This window comes from Xiphophorus hellerii, chromosome 3 (assembly GCF_003331165.1).
Source record: "Xiphophorus hellerii strain 12219 chromosome 3, Xiphophorus_hellerii-4.1, whole genome shotgun sequence".
Taxonomy (NCBI): Eukaryota; Metazoa; Chordata; class Actinopteri; order Cyprinodontiformes; family Poeciliidae; genus Xiphophorus; species Xiphophorus hellerii.
Genome location: NC_045674.1, coordinates 31,543,178 through 31,561,023, shown reverse-complemented (window position 1 = coordinate 31,561,023; position 17,846 = coordinate 31,543,178). Strand labels below are relative to the sequence as shown.

At 40.4% G+C, this 17,846-nt stretch overlaps 1 protein-coding gene across 4 annotated transcripts in view; it reads left to right on the top strand.

Annotated features, from left to right (window-relative positions):
- The window catches only part of cdk14 (cyclin dependent kinase 14), a 156,286-nt gene that overhangs the window by 78,823 nt on the left and 59,617 nt on the right, over positions 1-17,846 (top strand). For all 4 annotated transcript variants that reach the window (XM_032558884.1, XM_032558883.1, XM_032558886.1 and 1 more), the window contains one exon: positions 4,660-4,753. In XM_032558884.1, the coding sequence (XP_032414775.1) occupies positions 4,660-4,753 (94 nt within the window). The remainder of the gene's footprint in view (positions 1-4,659; positions 4,754-17,846) is intronic.

Here is a 17,846-nt window from a genome sequence, read left to right as displayed (position 1 = left end):
AATACATAAAGTTCATAAAAGTCCCTTGGCCTGCCTCACAAAGCACTGGGGGACAGGAGTGGACCGTCCTGCCAGAACAAACAGGAGACAGAGTTCTGCAGAGCAGAGCTGTTCCTGCAGCTCAGATCAGATTCTTTGTTTCTACATGTGCACAGACTCTATACCTGGAGGTAATTGCTTCAGCAAAGCTTTTTTTTTTTTGGTTTATTTTTTTGCATATTTTTTGTAGCATGTCTTTTTGTTTTTCCTTGACTGCCTATATTGTTAATGTTTGCTCAGTTACACCTGTACATCAGCAGAACTCATAGCAGCCCTTTGTTTGTTTCAACCTATCTTCAGTTTACCTAAATTATTTTGGATTGAAGATAAATTCATCATGTTTTATACATTTTCTCCGTTGGGAAGCTAAGAGTTGAAATGAAGCTGAGCAGTTTTTCAGCCAGGACTTTAACAGGAACTAGAGGTTTTTTTCCTTCACAATACCTGAGAGAATTGAATTGTTTTTGCTGATGTTCTTTAGACTTCCTGAACAAAAGTTCAGTAAAAGATGAGATGCCATCGGTACACAAAGCATTAGACTGGATTCAGCTGACTTGGCCTTTCCTGCAGATCCTTCAGCGTCACTATGGGATTTTTTCAGCAGCTTCAGGATAACACACACACACACACACATCACAGACACTAAAACCTTCATTGATCTGAGTTAACAGTGACTCAGCTGGATGAGGCCCATACAACATGTCTGATAACCAACGCCGATATTTTACAGAGAACTGTTTAATACTGGAAACCATTTAGAGTTTAGAAGAAAGACAAACGTTGGACTGAAATGCAGTTAGAAGGAGGATAACCACACCAGATCAGATGTGGGATCTGCAGACTTTTTCCAAGCATGAGTCGAGGTTAACAGGAGAATTTGTGGTGCAGTTTAAGATAATATGGCCTTACAATGTGAATGAGATGCAGTCAAATCCTAGGGTGTTTGCGTATCCTTAAAAGTCTTCATGTATCTAATATAAAAGCCTTAAAATGTCCTGAATTTAAAGAAGCTCTTCCCACATTGAAGCATTAAGACAGGAGGGAAATAATCAATTTCCGGACACCGATGAAAGAGAAAGTCTCATATTGTCTCTTTCTTTGCGGCTCTCTGCTGTTTGAACTTGATTGCTTTCTTCAGCAGATTTCTACATTGGGTCCTAAAGGAAGCAGGGACACAGCTCACCGCAGAACACTTACAAACAGGCAAAGCACTTCAGACATGAGAGGCAGCTGAAGATTAGCAAAGGGCTTACTGAGAGGCGACTGTTTGCTGTTTAATGACAGAAATACAGCCGGCGGTCATGTAGGGGTCTCAGCTGCTTTCTTGCTGCAGGCGGACCCTCACATCTCCAGAGGGAAAAATGGATTAGATTTCAGAATGATGGGTAAAATGGCCGTGTTTATGTTGATGTTTTGCTTTCTTTACTTGAATAAAAGTAAATATCATTTGTGCCCCAGAGCCCTTCTAATGTAGGCAGTTTGGTTCTTTGGTCTGATGTTCTGTTTGTCACCAGCTTTAGGTCTTTACAAGCTGCTGCAACAACAAGGGAGTAAACGAAGAGATGTTTGTTGGTCTTCCCTGTGAATTATCTTCAAGTAAAAAGGAAAAACTTCCTCTACAAAGTCATCTCAAAGTTCCCCAGATGCTTCAACACTAAACCAGGATTTTAGTAGGAGTCTTTTATGAAAAGTTTAAGAATGAAAAAAAAAACATATCTGAGAGTTAAACTACCACAGAAAATGATTTGCACTGGTGTGAACCTGGTCTGGGTTACTGAAGCGTTGGTGACAGTTTGTGAGGACAGAGGGAAATCCCTGCAGACCCGGCTTCAGTGAGTGCTTCCTCATTACAGAGCAGAGCTGTAGGACTGGGTGGGCAGTGACTCCTTGTCTCCTTCAGGGATGGGCCGATTCCACAGGGTGTTGTTCCGGTCTGCCCAGAATGACCCTGTGACACGCTTCCACTCACCCTGTTCTGCCACTTCAGAAAGCAGCTGCCATGAGGAAGCATCCTTTGCAGGACTGCTAAAGGTTACACAGATCTGTCTTCCTGTGGTGAGAAGCATCCATCTTTTCGACTGCAGGGTTACAGGCTGTGAGGAAGACAAATGTGATGGAGGAGGAGGATTGAGGAACTGTTCTATTTTTGCCTTCATCAGCACTTCACTGAGCTGCAAATTTCACTTCCAGTCAGAGTCAACATTTTGATCTGGTATGTGTTGAGCACATTTAAAGGCTCAGGTTTGCACCAGAGGACATCTCTGAGTTTTGGTAAATAAGTGAACGGCAAGAATAATAATAAAAAATAATCTACCTCAGTTATTTCCAACATTGTTTCTGTACAGTGTGCTGTAAGATCATCACATTAAGTATCTTTAAGCTAAAGACTAACGCTTGTGTCTGGTCTGACAGAATCACAGGTTTATTGCTGTAAAACACCTTCACAGAGTTTCCTCCACTAACTGACACAGTGTTTAGCAAGATTCTGTCTCAAAGTTGTGGTATGAAACTCATCATATCCATAATCCTTAAAAACGAACTTTAATTTTTAAGCATATTTTTAATCACTGGTTTTGTAAGATGCAATAATAATGCAACCCATAAGTACAATGTATTTTATACACAAGATTTGGGTCTTCAAATTTGAATTTATTGCAGATTTTTAAGTGACATGGGGTCATAACCATACACAAGCCCAAAATTATTAACACTCCTGGCATATTTAGTACTGTTTTATTTAACCATCATGTTTCTCCTGAAGGTAATACTAACATCCTAGGTAATACTAACATCCTGACTTGAATTTGATAGAGAACCTATGGAAGGAACTAAAGGTTGAAGATTAGGGTGATGGCAAGGAGGCCTTCTGTTTACTACCTGAAAGGCTTGGAGCTCATCATTGAAGATAAATCACCAAAATATCAGAGCCATGAAAAAAGCTGCTCAACAATTATATCAAGGGTCTGATTGCTGCAATGCCAATAAATATTTTCCCATTTGTTATTAGAAAGGGTGTAAATCATGTTTTACATGCCATTTAATCTTAAAATCTAAACAAAAACAGATGCTTTAAAAGAGATCTGTTGTGTTATATAATATTTTGAGAGAGATCTTTTTCACCCTCTACCTGGAAGAAAAAACTTCCTGATTGAATAAAAATCAGGGTATAAACGCTTTTGAGCTTAGCTGTACATTTGCCGAAATCTTTTCATAAGGGAGGGCAGAAGGTTCCAGGTGTCATTTGATAGACTGGTCCAGGTGTAGCCCATCTCCCATCTTTGGTCACCATCTCCTCTGTGACCCTGTAAGGAGAAGAGGTAGAGGAAAAGAGACACATGGAATATCTTTAATGGACTTCACCAACTGTGCCTAGAATTACTGTTAGAATATTCATCCAGAATAATGATGATCCATGGCTCCAAAGAGCATGTGGTTTCCAAAAGCACTTATTAAATTCAAATAATTCTTTAAAAGCCTAAAATCCACCTAGCAGTCATATCCATGATGATTGGATGGAAAAGTCTGATCTTACTGTACGTGAAATTATCCATGTCTTGCTTAAAATGACTGAAATTAAGCAGATTGAATCCCTTCACTCTGCTGTGGAGATCAACATCACTCTGACAGACTTCAGGCAGGATCAGCTCTCTGTGAACAAATAGCCCTGGATTTACTGCACCTAATCTTCTGAGGATGTTCATTTGATAAAGAAGACTTTTTCTTTACTTTTTTTTTTCAGCGTATTCTGTCTGGCAGGATGACTCTCACAATTGTTGTTGTGTGTCAAGGTGAGGCTAAACAGATTGACTTTTTCAAGTGGAGTGCTACAGCTTTTGCTATGAAATAAGCCCAAAGCAATTACAAATTGATTTGGGCTACAGTAAATAAGCTCATTACGTTAGGACTTATTGCAAAAGTAACGGACACAGACACGGAAAAGAAAGCAAGAAAAATAAGAGAAATAAAAACTCTAGAAGTCTGCCTCTAAACCTGCAGAAAGAGAAAAAAACAAAAAGAGACTGGACTCCAGTCATTGATGCCAATCAGAACACGTCACAGTAGTCGACATACAGTATTTACTAAACAACATTTCAGTTTTAACCATAATGCTTCATAATGGCCCCAAAAACCTTATAATAGAACAAGGCCGAGCCTGAAAAAAGCCCTTGTCCTTGAGCTGACCTCTCTCCACCTGAGCCAGCGGAAATAGTGGATGCTGGGGGTCAGAGCTGCATGGAGATGAAGCCGTCTGCTTCCATTCAACAGTCCGAATGAAAAGTTTGAAGGGAAGAAATACTGGTAATATTCCTGTCCCTTTGCTCTGATGGCTGCTGTTCACTGATGCAGAAAGTGAATCTGTCAGAAAAACCCACAGCGCTTTGATAAATGAGCTCTGACTGCACACAGTGAGTCGTTCTTTCTTCCTTCCACTTGGCTTGATTTCTCAGGATTTCCAACCAAAAGGTTATAGAGAAGGAAAATCAGCACCGCTCTGTCTGGCTGTTGGAGTTAAAATCATGTGAACTTAATGCGCTTTAAGGAAACGAAGAGCCCAGGTTTATGTTGAACAATGTAAAGGCTTCAGCGGAGCTCCACTGATCCAGTCCTGCTCTGTTTCAGGGGAGTGGGCTGCATTTTCATCGAGATGATTCAGGGAGTGGCTGCCTTTCCTGGAATGAAGGACATCCAGGACCAGCTGGAGAGGATATTCCTGGTGAGTTTCTGATGTTGATGAACTGATAAGACGTTCCTAATGAACAGCATATTGTATGTCACATTGCTTCTGTTCAACCACTGCAAAAACCTCGGTCAGCCTCCTGCCACTACATCTCATACAGACTCTGTTCATTTATTTCAAGCAGTTTTATGACACAATTTATCCTTACACCTGCCTTTCTGTTTACTACGTGAAGATATGTGGCTTTTACATACAGAATTCCATTCGATTTTCATCTCCCTTAAATGTTCCATTGAACTCGATTTCACCGGTAGAACTAATACAGGGCCAATTAGTAAACTGAAATAAAAGTTGTTAATGGTGACATTGATTTTCTGCGCTGGTTTAGAATTGTAGTCTGAGGAAGTGATTGAAGACATTCACTTCCAAATGTTGAATTGACATCAGCATTCATCATGTGAACTGGCTGAATTTCTACAAATTACAACCGAGAGAGAGAGAGCCCTTTGTATGGCAGGCTAGTGCCACTGCCATGGAGCTTACAGAGACACTGAAAAGGTGTATGCTCTGTCTGGACTCACCTCAGCATGAGGAGTAATGGAAGTGGCTTCAGCTAGCAGTCCCACATATATGAAGCCTCTTGTGAATAGATGAGTCCTCACCTTTGACAAATGACTTCATCATCAAGCGCACCTGTATTTTACTGTAAAGCTGCTGACTACTAAACATGAATAGTTCTTGTGAGTTTTGGACAACAGATGTTCACATGGTAACTAGAGACAAACAGCTTGTTTAGGACAGTGCAGACTTTGTCATATAGCAACACAAAGTAGAAGAAGAATGTGATGTTTTTCAGATATTTCTTAGTAAACTGTAGCATGCATTTGTGTTGATCCCGCTGAGGTAACATTTTCTAGAGCCGCTGGTTTGTTTTGTCTCTACCATCACTTCACATCTTAACTGCTATTTTTACCCTCTCTTCTTTGCTCAGTCAAGTTTACTAACAGCAATTTTTAAATCTTGAGTTCTAGTACTGATCTGTGTTTTCCTCCATCCAAATATTGTGTGTGTGTATCTGTGCTTCTCCAGCTTGTTTTTGTCTAGCGCCTCCAGTGGTAAGGAGTTCATAGTGTCACTGGTAGGAGCAACACATTCCTGTGAACACAAGACCAGCAATAAATTAAAGTCTGGAACCAGAATAGTGACCCTACCGGCCTGAACACTGATACAGGACTTATATCATAAACAATAGATACATACCTTTATGTGCCTTTACAGAAAACTTGTGTCTTTCTCTGCATCAGATAGATAGTATGAATATTTAAAGTGACATGGGCTCTCATAAATCCTTTTAACATGCAGATCTGCCATCTTCCCTTCTAATTTCACCCCGAGCCTCTTAATTGCGGCAGACATAATGGATTTATGTCTGTTGGCTGGAAGGGCCTGAATAATTAATGTCAAAAATTACAGAGATGAGAGTATGAAATGGGTTCAACAAAGGAGATTGTCTAGAGCCAAGACAGAGTCTGCTGGCTGCAGTTTGGCCTCTGGGCTGAAGGCTACAGACAGGCATGGAAGACTGGTTGGCTCTGGGGTGAAGGTGAAGGAAGACAGGGTCTCTTCCAAAGCTGGTGGCAGAGGGAGATGGAGAAAAATGCTTCTTATTGATTGTTTTTTATGCCAGAGGGAGGAAAGGGGGCCCTAGACACCCTCAACCCCCAGTTCGACCAGGCTCTTAGACACAAAGACCCTCTGAGATGGGAGGGGATGGTTCCTGGCCAGACTGATGAGGCTCAGCTGCACACCGCTCTCTACTTTGGTTTTTCATTTTTGGCACTGGCAGAGGGCATGGAGGAGTGGGGAGTGGAGGAGGCAGCTGAAAGACAACTGGCTCAAACCAAACAAACGGTCATTTCCTGCTACACTGGTGTGGAGAAATATTCATCCCCTTTCTCATATTCTCATATTTTTCCCTTTTTATCTCTGTTACATTTTTCAACCTATTCAGTTTATTTGTATAATAAATTTCAGCAACATAGCAGTTCAAAGGGCTTTAAATAATAATAATAATAATAATAATAATATAAAGAACCAGTAGCTTTTTAGTCTTTATTTAAAGTAACTCAGTGTTTCAGCAGTTTTTAAGGTTTGTCATGCAAAGAAGCTGAAGGCCGATTCTCAGACCATCAGACTGATATCAGAGTAAACACAGAGCAATGCTTTCAAATGATGATTTCATTTACTGTAATAAGGGAAAAACACTATCCAAACAAACCTGGCTCTATGTGAAAACGTAATCACATGCATAGTGAATCATTTATTAAGTTTGATTAACCGTCTTTTTTCCAAAGCTCAATGTAATTTCCCTAACCACTTCAAGGTCTTAATGCTGCCAGGGTTGTTGAATCAATAAGACATTTAATAGGAATGTCTCCAACAATATGAAGTCCACTTAAGGACCAGAAAAAGTCACTGACTTGTATTAGTCTGGAAAGTGTTGTAGAGTCATTTCTAATGGTTTGAGACTCCAGAGAACCTCAACAATGAAGAACCTTATCAGGAAAGGTTGGTGTAAACCTAACAGCATGTCAGACAGAAAACATCTCATTACAAGAAATAAGGAGGGGCCAAAATTCAATTCAATTTCAATTTATTTCATCAAGGAAAACACATTAAGCAATGTTGCATGTTAAAAACATCCATCCATCTTCTGTAGCCACAGACAATGGATGGATGGATAGACTGTTAGCAATTTTAAAATATATATATATATATATATATATATATATATATATATATATATATATATATATATATATATATATATATATATATATAAAATATATATTTTAAAAATATATATATTTTTAAAATATATATATTTTAAAAATATATATATATTTAAAAATTATATATATATATATACAGTATATTTGCTCTCTGAGGTGCTCTCGCCGTTTCAACAATAACCGGGGGCATCTGGACCAACTGGAGCGGGGATTTACCGTCTTTCAGTATATATATATATATATATATATATATATATATATATATATATATATATATATATATATATATATATATATATATAAATATCCATGACATTAAAGTTTGTTGTTTTAGCAGAGACTAAATGAGTCAAAGCAGAAGAAAATCTTTGTCTCCGCACTTTTTATCTGCTGCTGTTTTAACCATCTAACCACCAGGCTTATGGCTAAGATGGCAGCCAAAAGGCCTTCAATAGAATTTTCTAGGTATAGAATTATAGGATCATTCTTAAGATTTTGTCTTGCTGGCTTCCTAACTGCTGTTTGCCTTCAACTGGAGGATTTTTCCTAATCCCAGGATAACATAGACATCTCTGGGTCCAACTACAGGATGCTGTTGTATAGATTTAGACTTTTAAAACAAACTTGTCTCAAGAGCTGACAATTAGTCACCAAACCTACTTGATCTTACAGACAGATCTCTTTGATGAGTCACCAAAGTTGTTTTTAGTACCTCTTATGTAAAGCTTCCTGACATTGGTCAGTAGAAGCCAGTGAGCAACAAAAGGCCACAGACAAAGCTGGATGTTGGTGGCCGGGGATCAGGGGTCATGGCCAGTTGGCAGGTGGAGGACTAGAGGACTAGAGAACTGGAGGCTTGACTGATGGGTGGCATCCAAGGCTGGCTGGAACTCCACCCTGTAATGATGGAAAAGATGGTGAACCATGCAAGTCTGCCAATGTTCAACATGCTGATTGTAAACGAGTAGAGGCTCATTTACAATCTAACGGTCTGTTGATTCACAGAACATAAGGATCTTGAATCTGGCAGAGTGGAGGCTGAAGTTAAGAAGAGTCCTTCAGTGAACAGACAGCAGTCAGCTGGCTCCAACACATCTGCTTCCACTTCATGGAGGATGGAGCATCTCTGGGCCCTGATTACAGTAGTGTGGCCATATTTCTCAACAAGAGCAGCGAGCCTCCCTGAAGCCTCAAGGGCCACAGGAAGGGACCCCTACAGGCTAGCCTAGGGCTCTGCAAACTTTACAATCTAAAGAGCCCTTTTTTCCCCTCAGCATCAGCTAAATAAGACTTGATTAGAGCCAAAGTGTTACCTGACCTTTTTTTTCAAAAGGTCAGGTAAAATCTTCTGATTTTAGGTTTTAAAATAAAGAAAAACAAAACATTTGCAATAAAAATATAAGAATGGATCCATTTTCCTCTATTGGAAGTTGATGTATGTGGAAAGTGGTGTAACAAAAAGCATTTAGTTTCCAACAGAAAAAAAAAAGAAAAATAGGTCTAGAAAATGTTACTGATCCCTCGAGTGTCTGTAACTCCAAAAAAGAAAACTAAAGAGTATTTCTAAAACCAATAAACATCAATGCAAAGCTCTTTGATATTGCTGCTGCTTTCTTCTACCACTCTATTCTAATGTACATCAAATCATTATATTCCTCTGACTTGACAGGCTCTTTTTTGCTTCTCTTCTAAATCACCATCTTTGCTTCAAGTGTTAAGCTGAAGATGGAGCCGAGGTCTCCGGCCCTGAAAAAGCTGCTTAGCCATCACAGTTGTCCTAATGTTGGCATTTCCATCCATCCTTCCCGCTGCTCTCTGCAGCTCAGCGTGTCGACTGCCAGGCTGTCAGGCAGGTCAGAGACCCATGTGAAGGGCACCATCAGTGAATTATGCGGAGTCAGAGGCATTGGAAAGGCCACGTTGTTTGATAAGAGGGAGGGAAAGGTCAGTTTCAATCAGAGTTTAAGAGGCATGCTGCCAGGAGCCGAGTCGGCACATTGCTCCGGACGCCCAGGACAGGAAGCTGGAGTGTCAAAGGTGGCCGAAACCTTCAGTGGTTTGGGATGTTGTGTTTGCCTCTGCTCAGTGGAGGGGTCCCATGGGCCATGAGGGACATGGAGCAATTTAAAGTTCCATCTGTGTGTCATAGTGCTGTGGTGTTTGCGTTTTCCTCAAACTAAATTGACCTTCACCTTTGTGTTTGTGAGTTATCACTCCAGGTGTTTCATGGCATAAGCTATGCTTCCATCCAGCTGTCATGCAAATTTTCAGCTAACTTATAAAAATGAAAATGGGAATTAAGTGTGTTTCCATCTACTGGAATCAAATCAACAAGGCAAATCGTAATTTCATCAGAGGTTGACGTTCTGTATGGCTGTAATAAACAGAAAGTGGAGCTTGCAAACTATTGCCTACTACTGACTATTTCACCACAAATCCACCCCCCACCCCTTCACTGTTTGTGTATGCAGGGGTGGGCGTGTGGGTGTGTGTGTGTGTGTGGGGGGGGGGGGGGGGGGGGGTTAATTGTATTTAATTTATTTATTTTGTAGTTCTCTGTTTAAATAGACAGCTGGCTGCCAGTGATTTACTTTATGTTTAGGGAAAAAATTAAATGTGAAAATTCTAATTCTTTCTGTCATGTTCTGTGTTTTTCTGTGTATTTATTTAGAGTTTTCTGTGTCCCTGAGTCTTTGTGTTGTCCTGTCCTCCCTTTGATTACTCCCAGGTGTTTCTCATTCCCTGATTACCCTCCTGTGTATTTAGTGTCACCTGTGTGTCTGTGTCTTTGTCGGGTCCTCGTCTAACGTGCGCTCAGTCCTTCGTGTTGTCCAGTCGTAAAATCAGTTACCGGCGTTGAGCCCTGGCTTCCGTTCAGTCGTGCTGCCTGTGTTTTGGGACTTGTTTTGGACTGTTTGACGTTTCTTTATCATTAAAACAACCATCAATCATCTCAACCTGGGTCTACAGCGTTTGCCTCACCACCTTCATCACACCGTTTCATGACACTTTCAGTATTGTACATTGTCTTGACACTTAGTTTAATTTAAAAAAAAGACCTTTAAGTAAGAGGAAGTTACCGTATTTTGAATCTTCCCATTTACATGAACCTTTTCCAATGTGAAACTTCAAAATGACCATAAAAAAAAAACACTGATGGAAACTCAGCTAGAGACTGAGTTTAGAGTTATATCCATGCTTTTTCTAAACACACTTGAAATGGCATGCAAGAATAGTCCTTTGAAATACTGAAAGGTGCATAAAAGTGAAATGTCATCAAACTTCATGTGACCGACCAGCTAAAGCAGCATAATCACCAACTGAAGGAAAATGCCACAGTGCTTCTTTGTGTTGGAACATGACCTTTGCAATAAAGTAAGGTAAGGTTTGTGCTTGTAATACAAGTTGAAGGTGTGTGAGTACCTTTGCAAGTCAATGTAATCCTGGTAGCCAGTACAGAGATTATTGCTGTAAAGTGTTATTTAATATTTTTGCTATAATTATTGCTGATTCTTCAGTCTTGTCCTGATCCTACAGATAAAGTCATTTCCCCCCTCTCACTCTCGGGCTGTATGTGTTAATTACAGCAACATTACACTTTCTTCCTGTTGCTGCAGGTTAATTAACTCTGTCTGGCAGTTTTAGCTTGACATCTGAATTTTAGATGTGCTGATTTTGTTTTTCAGCTTTTTAATAGGATCTTGGTGAAATAAAAGTGTCAACTGAATTTACACTAACATCCAGTGCTGCATACAGCAATTAAACCTGTTTTAATGGCCACTAATAAATCCTGAAAGGATTCCTTTAGTCTGATACACAAAGGAAGAAATAGCTTCTGTATTCCCTTAGAAATGCTTATTTCACTGTAATCCCAAATCTCTGCAGGGTTCCTAACCTTGACAGTGTTGAGTCGGAGCCATTTTCTGAGCTGATCAGTATTCATTCATGACCACATGTGTGTGTCATATCAAGCATGACATATAGGCATCTTTTTATTTATTCCCACTGTCTCTGTCTACCCTACAGTATGTAATGGAATAGCTGCACTTTATGGCAGAATCTTTGTCTGGATGGATGTTATCAAGGCTTTGTGTCCCTCCATACCTCTACCTCTCACACACACGCCCCCACACAACACGCATGTCTGTGTGAATTAAGGCATAAGTGCATGAGGCCAGGCTGATTGGAGTCGGTTAACCAGCTGTCAGCACACTAAAGATTCCACCCAGTGGAAGGTATACATGAATATGGACAGGTCTATCTGCAGGAAATAACCTGTCAAGTTGAGAAGTGTGTATGGTTGGTGTTGGGGTGTGTGTGTGTGTTTGTGCTGCAAAGACAATAACATGCCTCCTTGTATTAGATGAAGCAGATTCTGGTGAAGTATGAGAGCTGACAGCCGTGGACGGCGTGATAGCTCACGTTGGTCCATAACATCGATTTACTGTGAGATCTTGACTGTGTGTGATCATAATATTCCACTTAAGGTAATTAATAAAAGTGAGGCATTACTGCAATTAAGTTGTTTTCAAGTTATTTATAAAACGCTTTAGTTGTTTTATTATTATTTCTGTGCCATGATTAATGTGTAAACACTGCCTCTGCATTCCAATAGCTCTAGCTTCATTCACACTACATAAGGGTTACAATCATTATATGTGCTGTTATGGTTTTGATCATTAAAAATCCATAATAGAAAACATTATATTTTGTTGGACTGAAGTAGATATAACCTGTACTCTCAGTAACTACAGTATAAGATGTTAAAATACCAATTCTCCATAACATTTGTTAAGTGCCTTGTGAAAGTCAGGCTTTAAAACTGATTTATGTTTGAATTCAACCTTTTAAGCAGCTGTCCTCTGCAGGTGTTTTGGGGTATCAAGCTCAGTCAGCCAGCAGGGAGAGTATCTGGGAACATGCGACCCGTTAAGGTCGAGGTATTCTGGCCATCGCCTTCCAACGCTATTCCATTCAATTCTCATCTCCCTTCACTCCTCCATCTGGACTTTCTGACTAGGATTTCTCCAGTGCAGTTTCAACCGGGCCAATCAGTGAACAGAAGGACTAGTTGTGAACAACTGATGTAGATTTTCTGCTCTGTTTTAGAATTGCATCTGCCTGTAATTTTAGTAATGACAGTGGAGAAGTGAAGGAAGTCATTCAGTCCTTGTTGGCCATGCTTCCTAATATTGAGCAGTTAAAATCAGACCAAGAAGAATCTTTAAGACTGCTGGCAAAGATGTTGTGGCCATACTTTCCATGGTATTATCAAACTGGCGTATTGCTTACCTCGCAGCCAGATGTTAGCCTTCGGGTAAATTTCAAACTTCAACAGAATCTACACCTTCAGGAAGCAATTGTTTGCCAACAGCGGGCCAGACCCACTGGATGGAGCAAGGCGTAGAACAAGGGCCTGGTTTCTATCAGGCCAACTCTGGCCTGATGTTGAGAAGAACAGCTACAGTCACACCAACCCTCAAACACACACACTCATCCCGCAGATGTCCACTTGTTCTCAAGGCAGACTTAATGCAATCTCAAAGTGGATGTACCTCGGCTATGTCTGCACAAAGGTACATTTTTATGGGTGTGTATTTGGTGTCCCACAGTAAACAGCTTGGCTGGAAACAGTGCTCACATCAAACTGTTGTATTTGTGACACTGAGGATTTGGATTTAGAATTGTAGTCTGCCTGTTGTAGCTTGGCAATAAGAAGTGAATGAGGCCTTTCAGTTTGTGTTGGCCACCTTCTAAATATTGAGAAATTAAAGTTGAAGGGGAATGCCTAAGACATGTTTTTCCTGGCGAACATGTAATTTGGCTTGGCACGTCTCTCTTCGCAGTGGCCGATGGTTGTTAGCAGCGCACTTAATTTCCGGTTAGCTTCATAGCATAGCTGGTACATTACATACGACACAGCAAACGTCAGCAATATAGCAAATCAGATCCATGGCTCCAGGAAGCAATTGTTTCGTAGTAGCTGAGATCTGGTTTGCACTAGACTAGCCCAGAATACCTGACCAGGGATGCATCCAGGAGGCATCATAACCAGAGGCCTGAGTTACCTCAGTCAGCTTCTCTCCTCATGAGGACCAGTGGCTCTACTCTGAGTCGCTCCAGATGATCAAGCTTCTGATCCTTCTCTAAGGGAAAGGCAGACACTCTGCAGAGAAAACTGATTTCAGCTGCTTGTATCAGCAGTTCTCATTCTTTTGATCATGACCCTAGATGAGGGTAGAAATATAGATCGATCAGCTCAGCTTTGTTCCAGTTTGTTGTGGTGAAGGAATATGAAAAAGTATAAATCATAACCATATCTGAGCTGCTTCTTGGAGAGAGAGAACATACTTCAGGTAGAATATTTTCTACAAGATGCAGTTCAGAAAAGCCATGAAGGACTTCATCACAGCACATAAAGGCACTGCATGGCGCCCATAGCTGTCCACAGAGAAGTGTGTGGGGGTGTGTGTGCATGTGTGTAGCGTCATTTCACCAACAGGCAGCCACTGTGTTTGTGTCTCCTGCATTAGGGCTTACAGAACACACTCCACCCAGTCACAGTGGGATACAGCTGATCCAGTTGGCTGTGGTTCTGATTGGTTTGACCCACGACCCCCCAGGGGTGACCCCAATAAGAGAGTTGGAGATTACTTTTGGAACAGAGAAGCTGAGACATGATGTCAGCTATAGGACATAGTGTTAGAGAATATGGATAAGGTGGAGTGGGATGCAGCTGGGCCAGGCTCAGAGGGTCGGCTTATGTTGGGATTAAAGAGCTGATATCTGAGGAAGGTTCGATTCCAACCGGAAAAACCCAGAAAACGTTCAGTATCTACAGAAACAGAACTGCTGCTTAGTGTGAGTAGATCTGGTGATATTAACAAAAAACTACAACAGTTCTGATAACAGTGAAGTCTGTTTGCAGAGATGCGGTCCAGTTTCTGTTAGCATGAGGCATGGAAGCTGTTATGGATCAAAGGGAAGCTGTTCCTGAGCCAGTGGTTAGAGTTCAGAGCAATGTTTGTGGTACAGGTGGGACCGGGTCGAGTCCAAGTTCTAAATGTTTCATTTTTGGGTCTTAAACAGGTCAATCACAATGTCCTCCATAATAATTACTGATTTAGAGATTTATATAATTGTTTTAAAAGCTTTTTTTGTTTGGTAGAAACAGTAAGAAGAAGTTAACTTAAAAAAATAAAAATAAAAATCAAGGCTTCTGTTATCAGTATATTAACCTAAACAAACACAACAGCCACTAATCTGAGGAAATAATGATCAAATTATCAATAATTTTTATAAAATAAAAAATATATCTCCTTTGAAATAGAGAGATATCCATGTTATCCAACTACAGTAGCTCAAGCTTTGATCTTACAATATTTTATAAGTAATTCTAGATTAACCAAATCAACAAATCAAATGATTTATATAAATGCATAAAAGTGAATTTTCTGATCAAATTGATTTCACATTGCATCATCATGAAGCTTCTATCTGCCAACATGAATGCACATGAGCAATCCAAATTATCAGAGGAGATCATTTGATTTAAAAACGTCACATCAGAGTCAGAGATGGTGACTCTCCAACATCCATGATTAAATTACCAAACAAACCCACATGTTCTACCGGAATAATGAAGGCAAAGAATGCATTTCCTGTGGTTAATGTGGCTGTTAAACACACATATTGTTTATTACCATTACATATTCAACTAGCCTTGTAATGGATGCTGAGGATGAGAATGTGATTATCTTCATGTGAAGGAACGCTTCCTGCTGTTGGGAATACAGTTTGATGGAATTTCAAACCTTTCCAAGCATTCTGACAAAGAATGATTTTTGATTCGGTGTTATGGGAAATGAACCCTGTGGTCATAAAACTGGAGGCAGGGCGCAGTCCATGAGCCAGATTCAGTCCACACACTCACACACCTCCTATCAGTTTGTCAGCTGTCCTTCTGACCTGCTTTCAGCGCAGTCGCCAGCCGCACCGCTCCAACGTCTTCATTCCCTCTCTGCCAACAGAAATATAATTGGGGGTCCCAGAGTGAAGGTCAGATTCGCCTGGCTGGGTGGTCTATAACCTATCCTGGGTGTGTGATGGAAGTGGAGGGCTCGTATGTGTGCAGCAGAATGTATGTGTAGAGCTCAGGGTCATGCCCTGTGACCTCACATGAATTCCTCAGTAAAACAAGCCATCTCCATCTCGACATGCCCCGTCCCGATGCTGGCTCATGTTCCTGGATGAGTACATTCCTCCCGGCTCCCTGATCATTGGCTTTCATTACATCCTTTATCCTGAATGTGCTTGGCCTGGAGCTCACTGGCCTGGAGAAACATTGACATTTTCTTTCCTTCAAGGATGCAGACAGGGAAGATTGCCTAAACCAGAAACACAAGTCACTTTCAAAACACTAGTGGAACCAGTGTATAGTGCTAAGAAATATTATTTTCCCATTTATAAATATGTTCTACCTTGTTTTCTTTGACATGTTCTAATATTTCAGATGGTCCTAATCCTCTTCCATAGGAGTTGGTTATAACATATCATAGGAATTGTAAATGTAACTTTGAATACTCTCTGTAATTGTGAGTGTATAGGTTACATAAAGTTACATTTGTCAGTGTTTGTTTCAATTGAGCTAGTATTCACAGTGCAGGTTCCTCCAAAAGGGAGCCAGTTAAAAGGTTGATCTTTAGGTCTGTTTTCCTCCCTGTAACGCAGAAGATCTTGAGCTCTGCTGATGCTGCTCCTCGTCTCCATCATTATAAAATCTTGAACATTCACCGCCATGCCCTCCCCCCACTACCACCCTCCCATCACTTTAAAGGTCACCAAAGTGCTGCATCAATAATGCAGAAGAGGCTGAGCTCTGTCAACCAAAGATCCACTCACATGCCACACTGAACCCCCAACTCACTCTAGCAGTTTCATCTGTTTCAGAAAATCTACCTATACAAACAAATAAAAACTATGAATTGATCCTTGAAATCATCCAAACCAGCTCTGCACATGTTTTCACCGGGACATGTTCTTGTTCCAGGCAGAATGGAATGGTCACTTTGTCTCTGTCTGCCCAGAAACAGAGTGACCAGTGGACTCAAATCAGGAGCTTCTTCAACTCTGAAACTCTGACAATGTTCTTGATTTGTTTGCAGAACCTTTGTACTTGTTCAAGTTCAACTTTGCTCAATGAACACAGTAAATAATGCTGCTAGGGCTTCAACTTTGGGCTCATCATCCGTGGACCTGCATTTACAGACCCAGAGCTCTGCTGAGGTTCTGGGTTGGATCCAAAGCTTCTTGTTTTGATTCTGTCTAACAGATCCATCCATCCATCTCAAGATGTTTTATGCACTCACTCTTTCCTCCCCTGAGATCATCTTAGTGTGTTTTCCATTAAAAAAACCCCAAAATAAAACAAACAAAATAATTAAAAAAAACTTTCCTTAAAAGTTTTATTCTTGGTGATGCTGACTTCATCTCATATTGTCACCTTCCTAAAACAATGGTGCAAGTTATTTTTTGCCAAAAGGCAAACAACAGGTTTTTCTTTTTTTTTTTTTTGCCTGAATCACTTTGGACCATAAACGACTTGGGCCATTATTTTAGGAAGTTGATGATATGAAGCGTGTTTTGTGAGCTCACACTGCCCTCTGGTGGGTGATTGTTATTATTGCATCAACCGTCTAGGTTGCATCAAACCATTGCCTTTTGTTGTGTCTTTTCGGAGAAAATATTTTTGACCTCTTAATGTATAATACATTGAGAAATGAAAAAAAGAAAATGAGTCCAATCAGGCCAGACTCTAAGCAGAGCCATATTTTCTGTGCATAGAGCAAATCTCACACTGCCTCTTTTGGTTTTTCTCCTGTTTTTGTCTCTCAGCTGTTCCTACACACCCGCCTGAAACAGATGGCTCCCACAAACACACTTTCATCCAATCTCTGCATAGGTCGTGTTCTTAGTAAGCTGCTTAAATCTCTGCTGTGCGGCGTGTGCTGCTGATCAGAGACATGCAGGCAATCTGGAAACTATTATGCTGCTAAGCTGTGATGGATCATGTCTAAGGCATGTCCGCTGCTCTGTGCTTTCTCATCATAAACCCAGGCTGTGTGCGTGAGAACTCAGCCTGAGTCGCCTATAAAAGTTGCAGCAATCAGGACTATTCTACGAACAACACAACACTTATTTATAAATCTTGTCATTGATTACCATCATTGAAATTAGATGGATTAACGTCCACTTACATTTTATGATAGAAAACCCATTTTGTATCCATTGTACGTACATATGACATATTATCAGCAACACAGAATTTCACTCTGAGA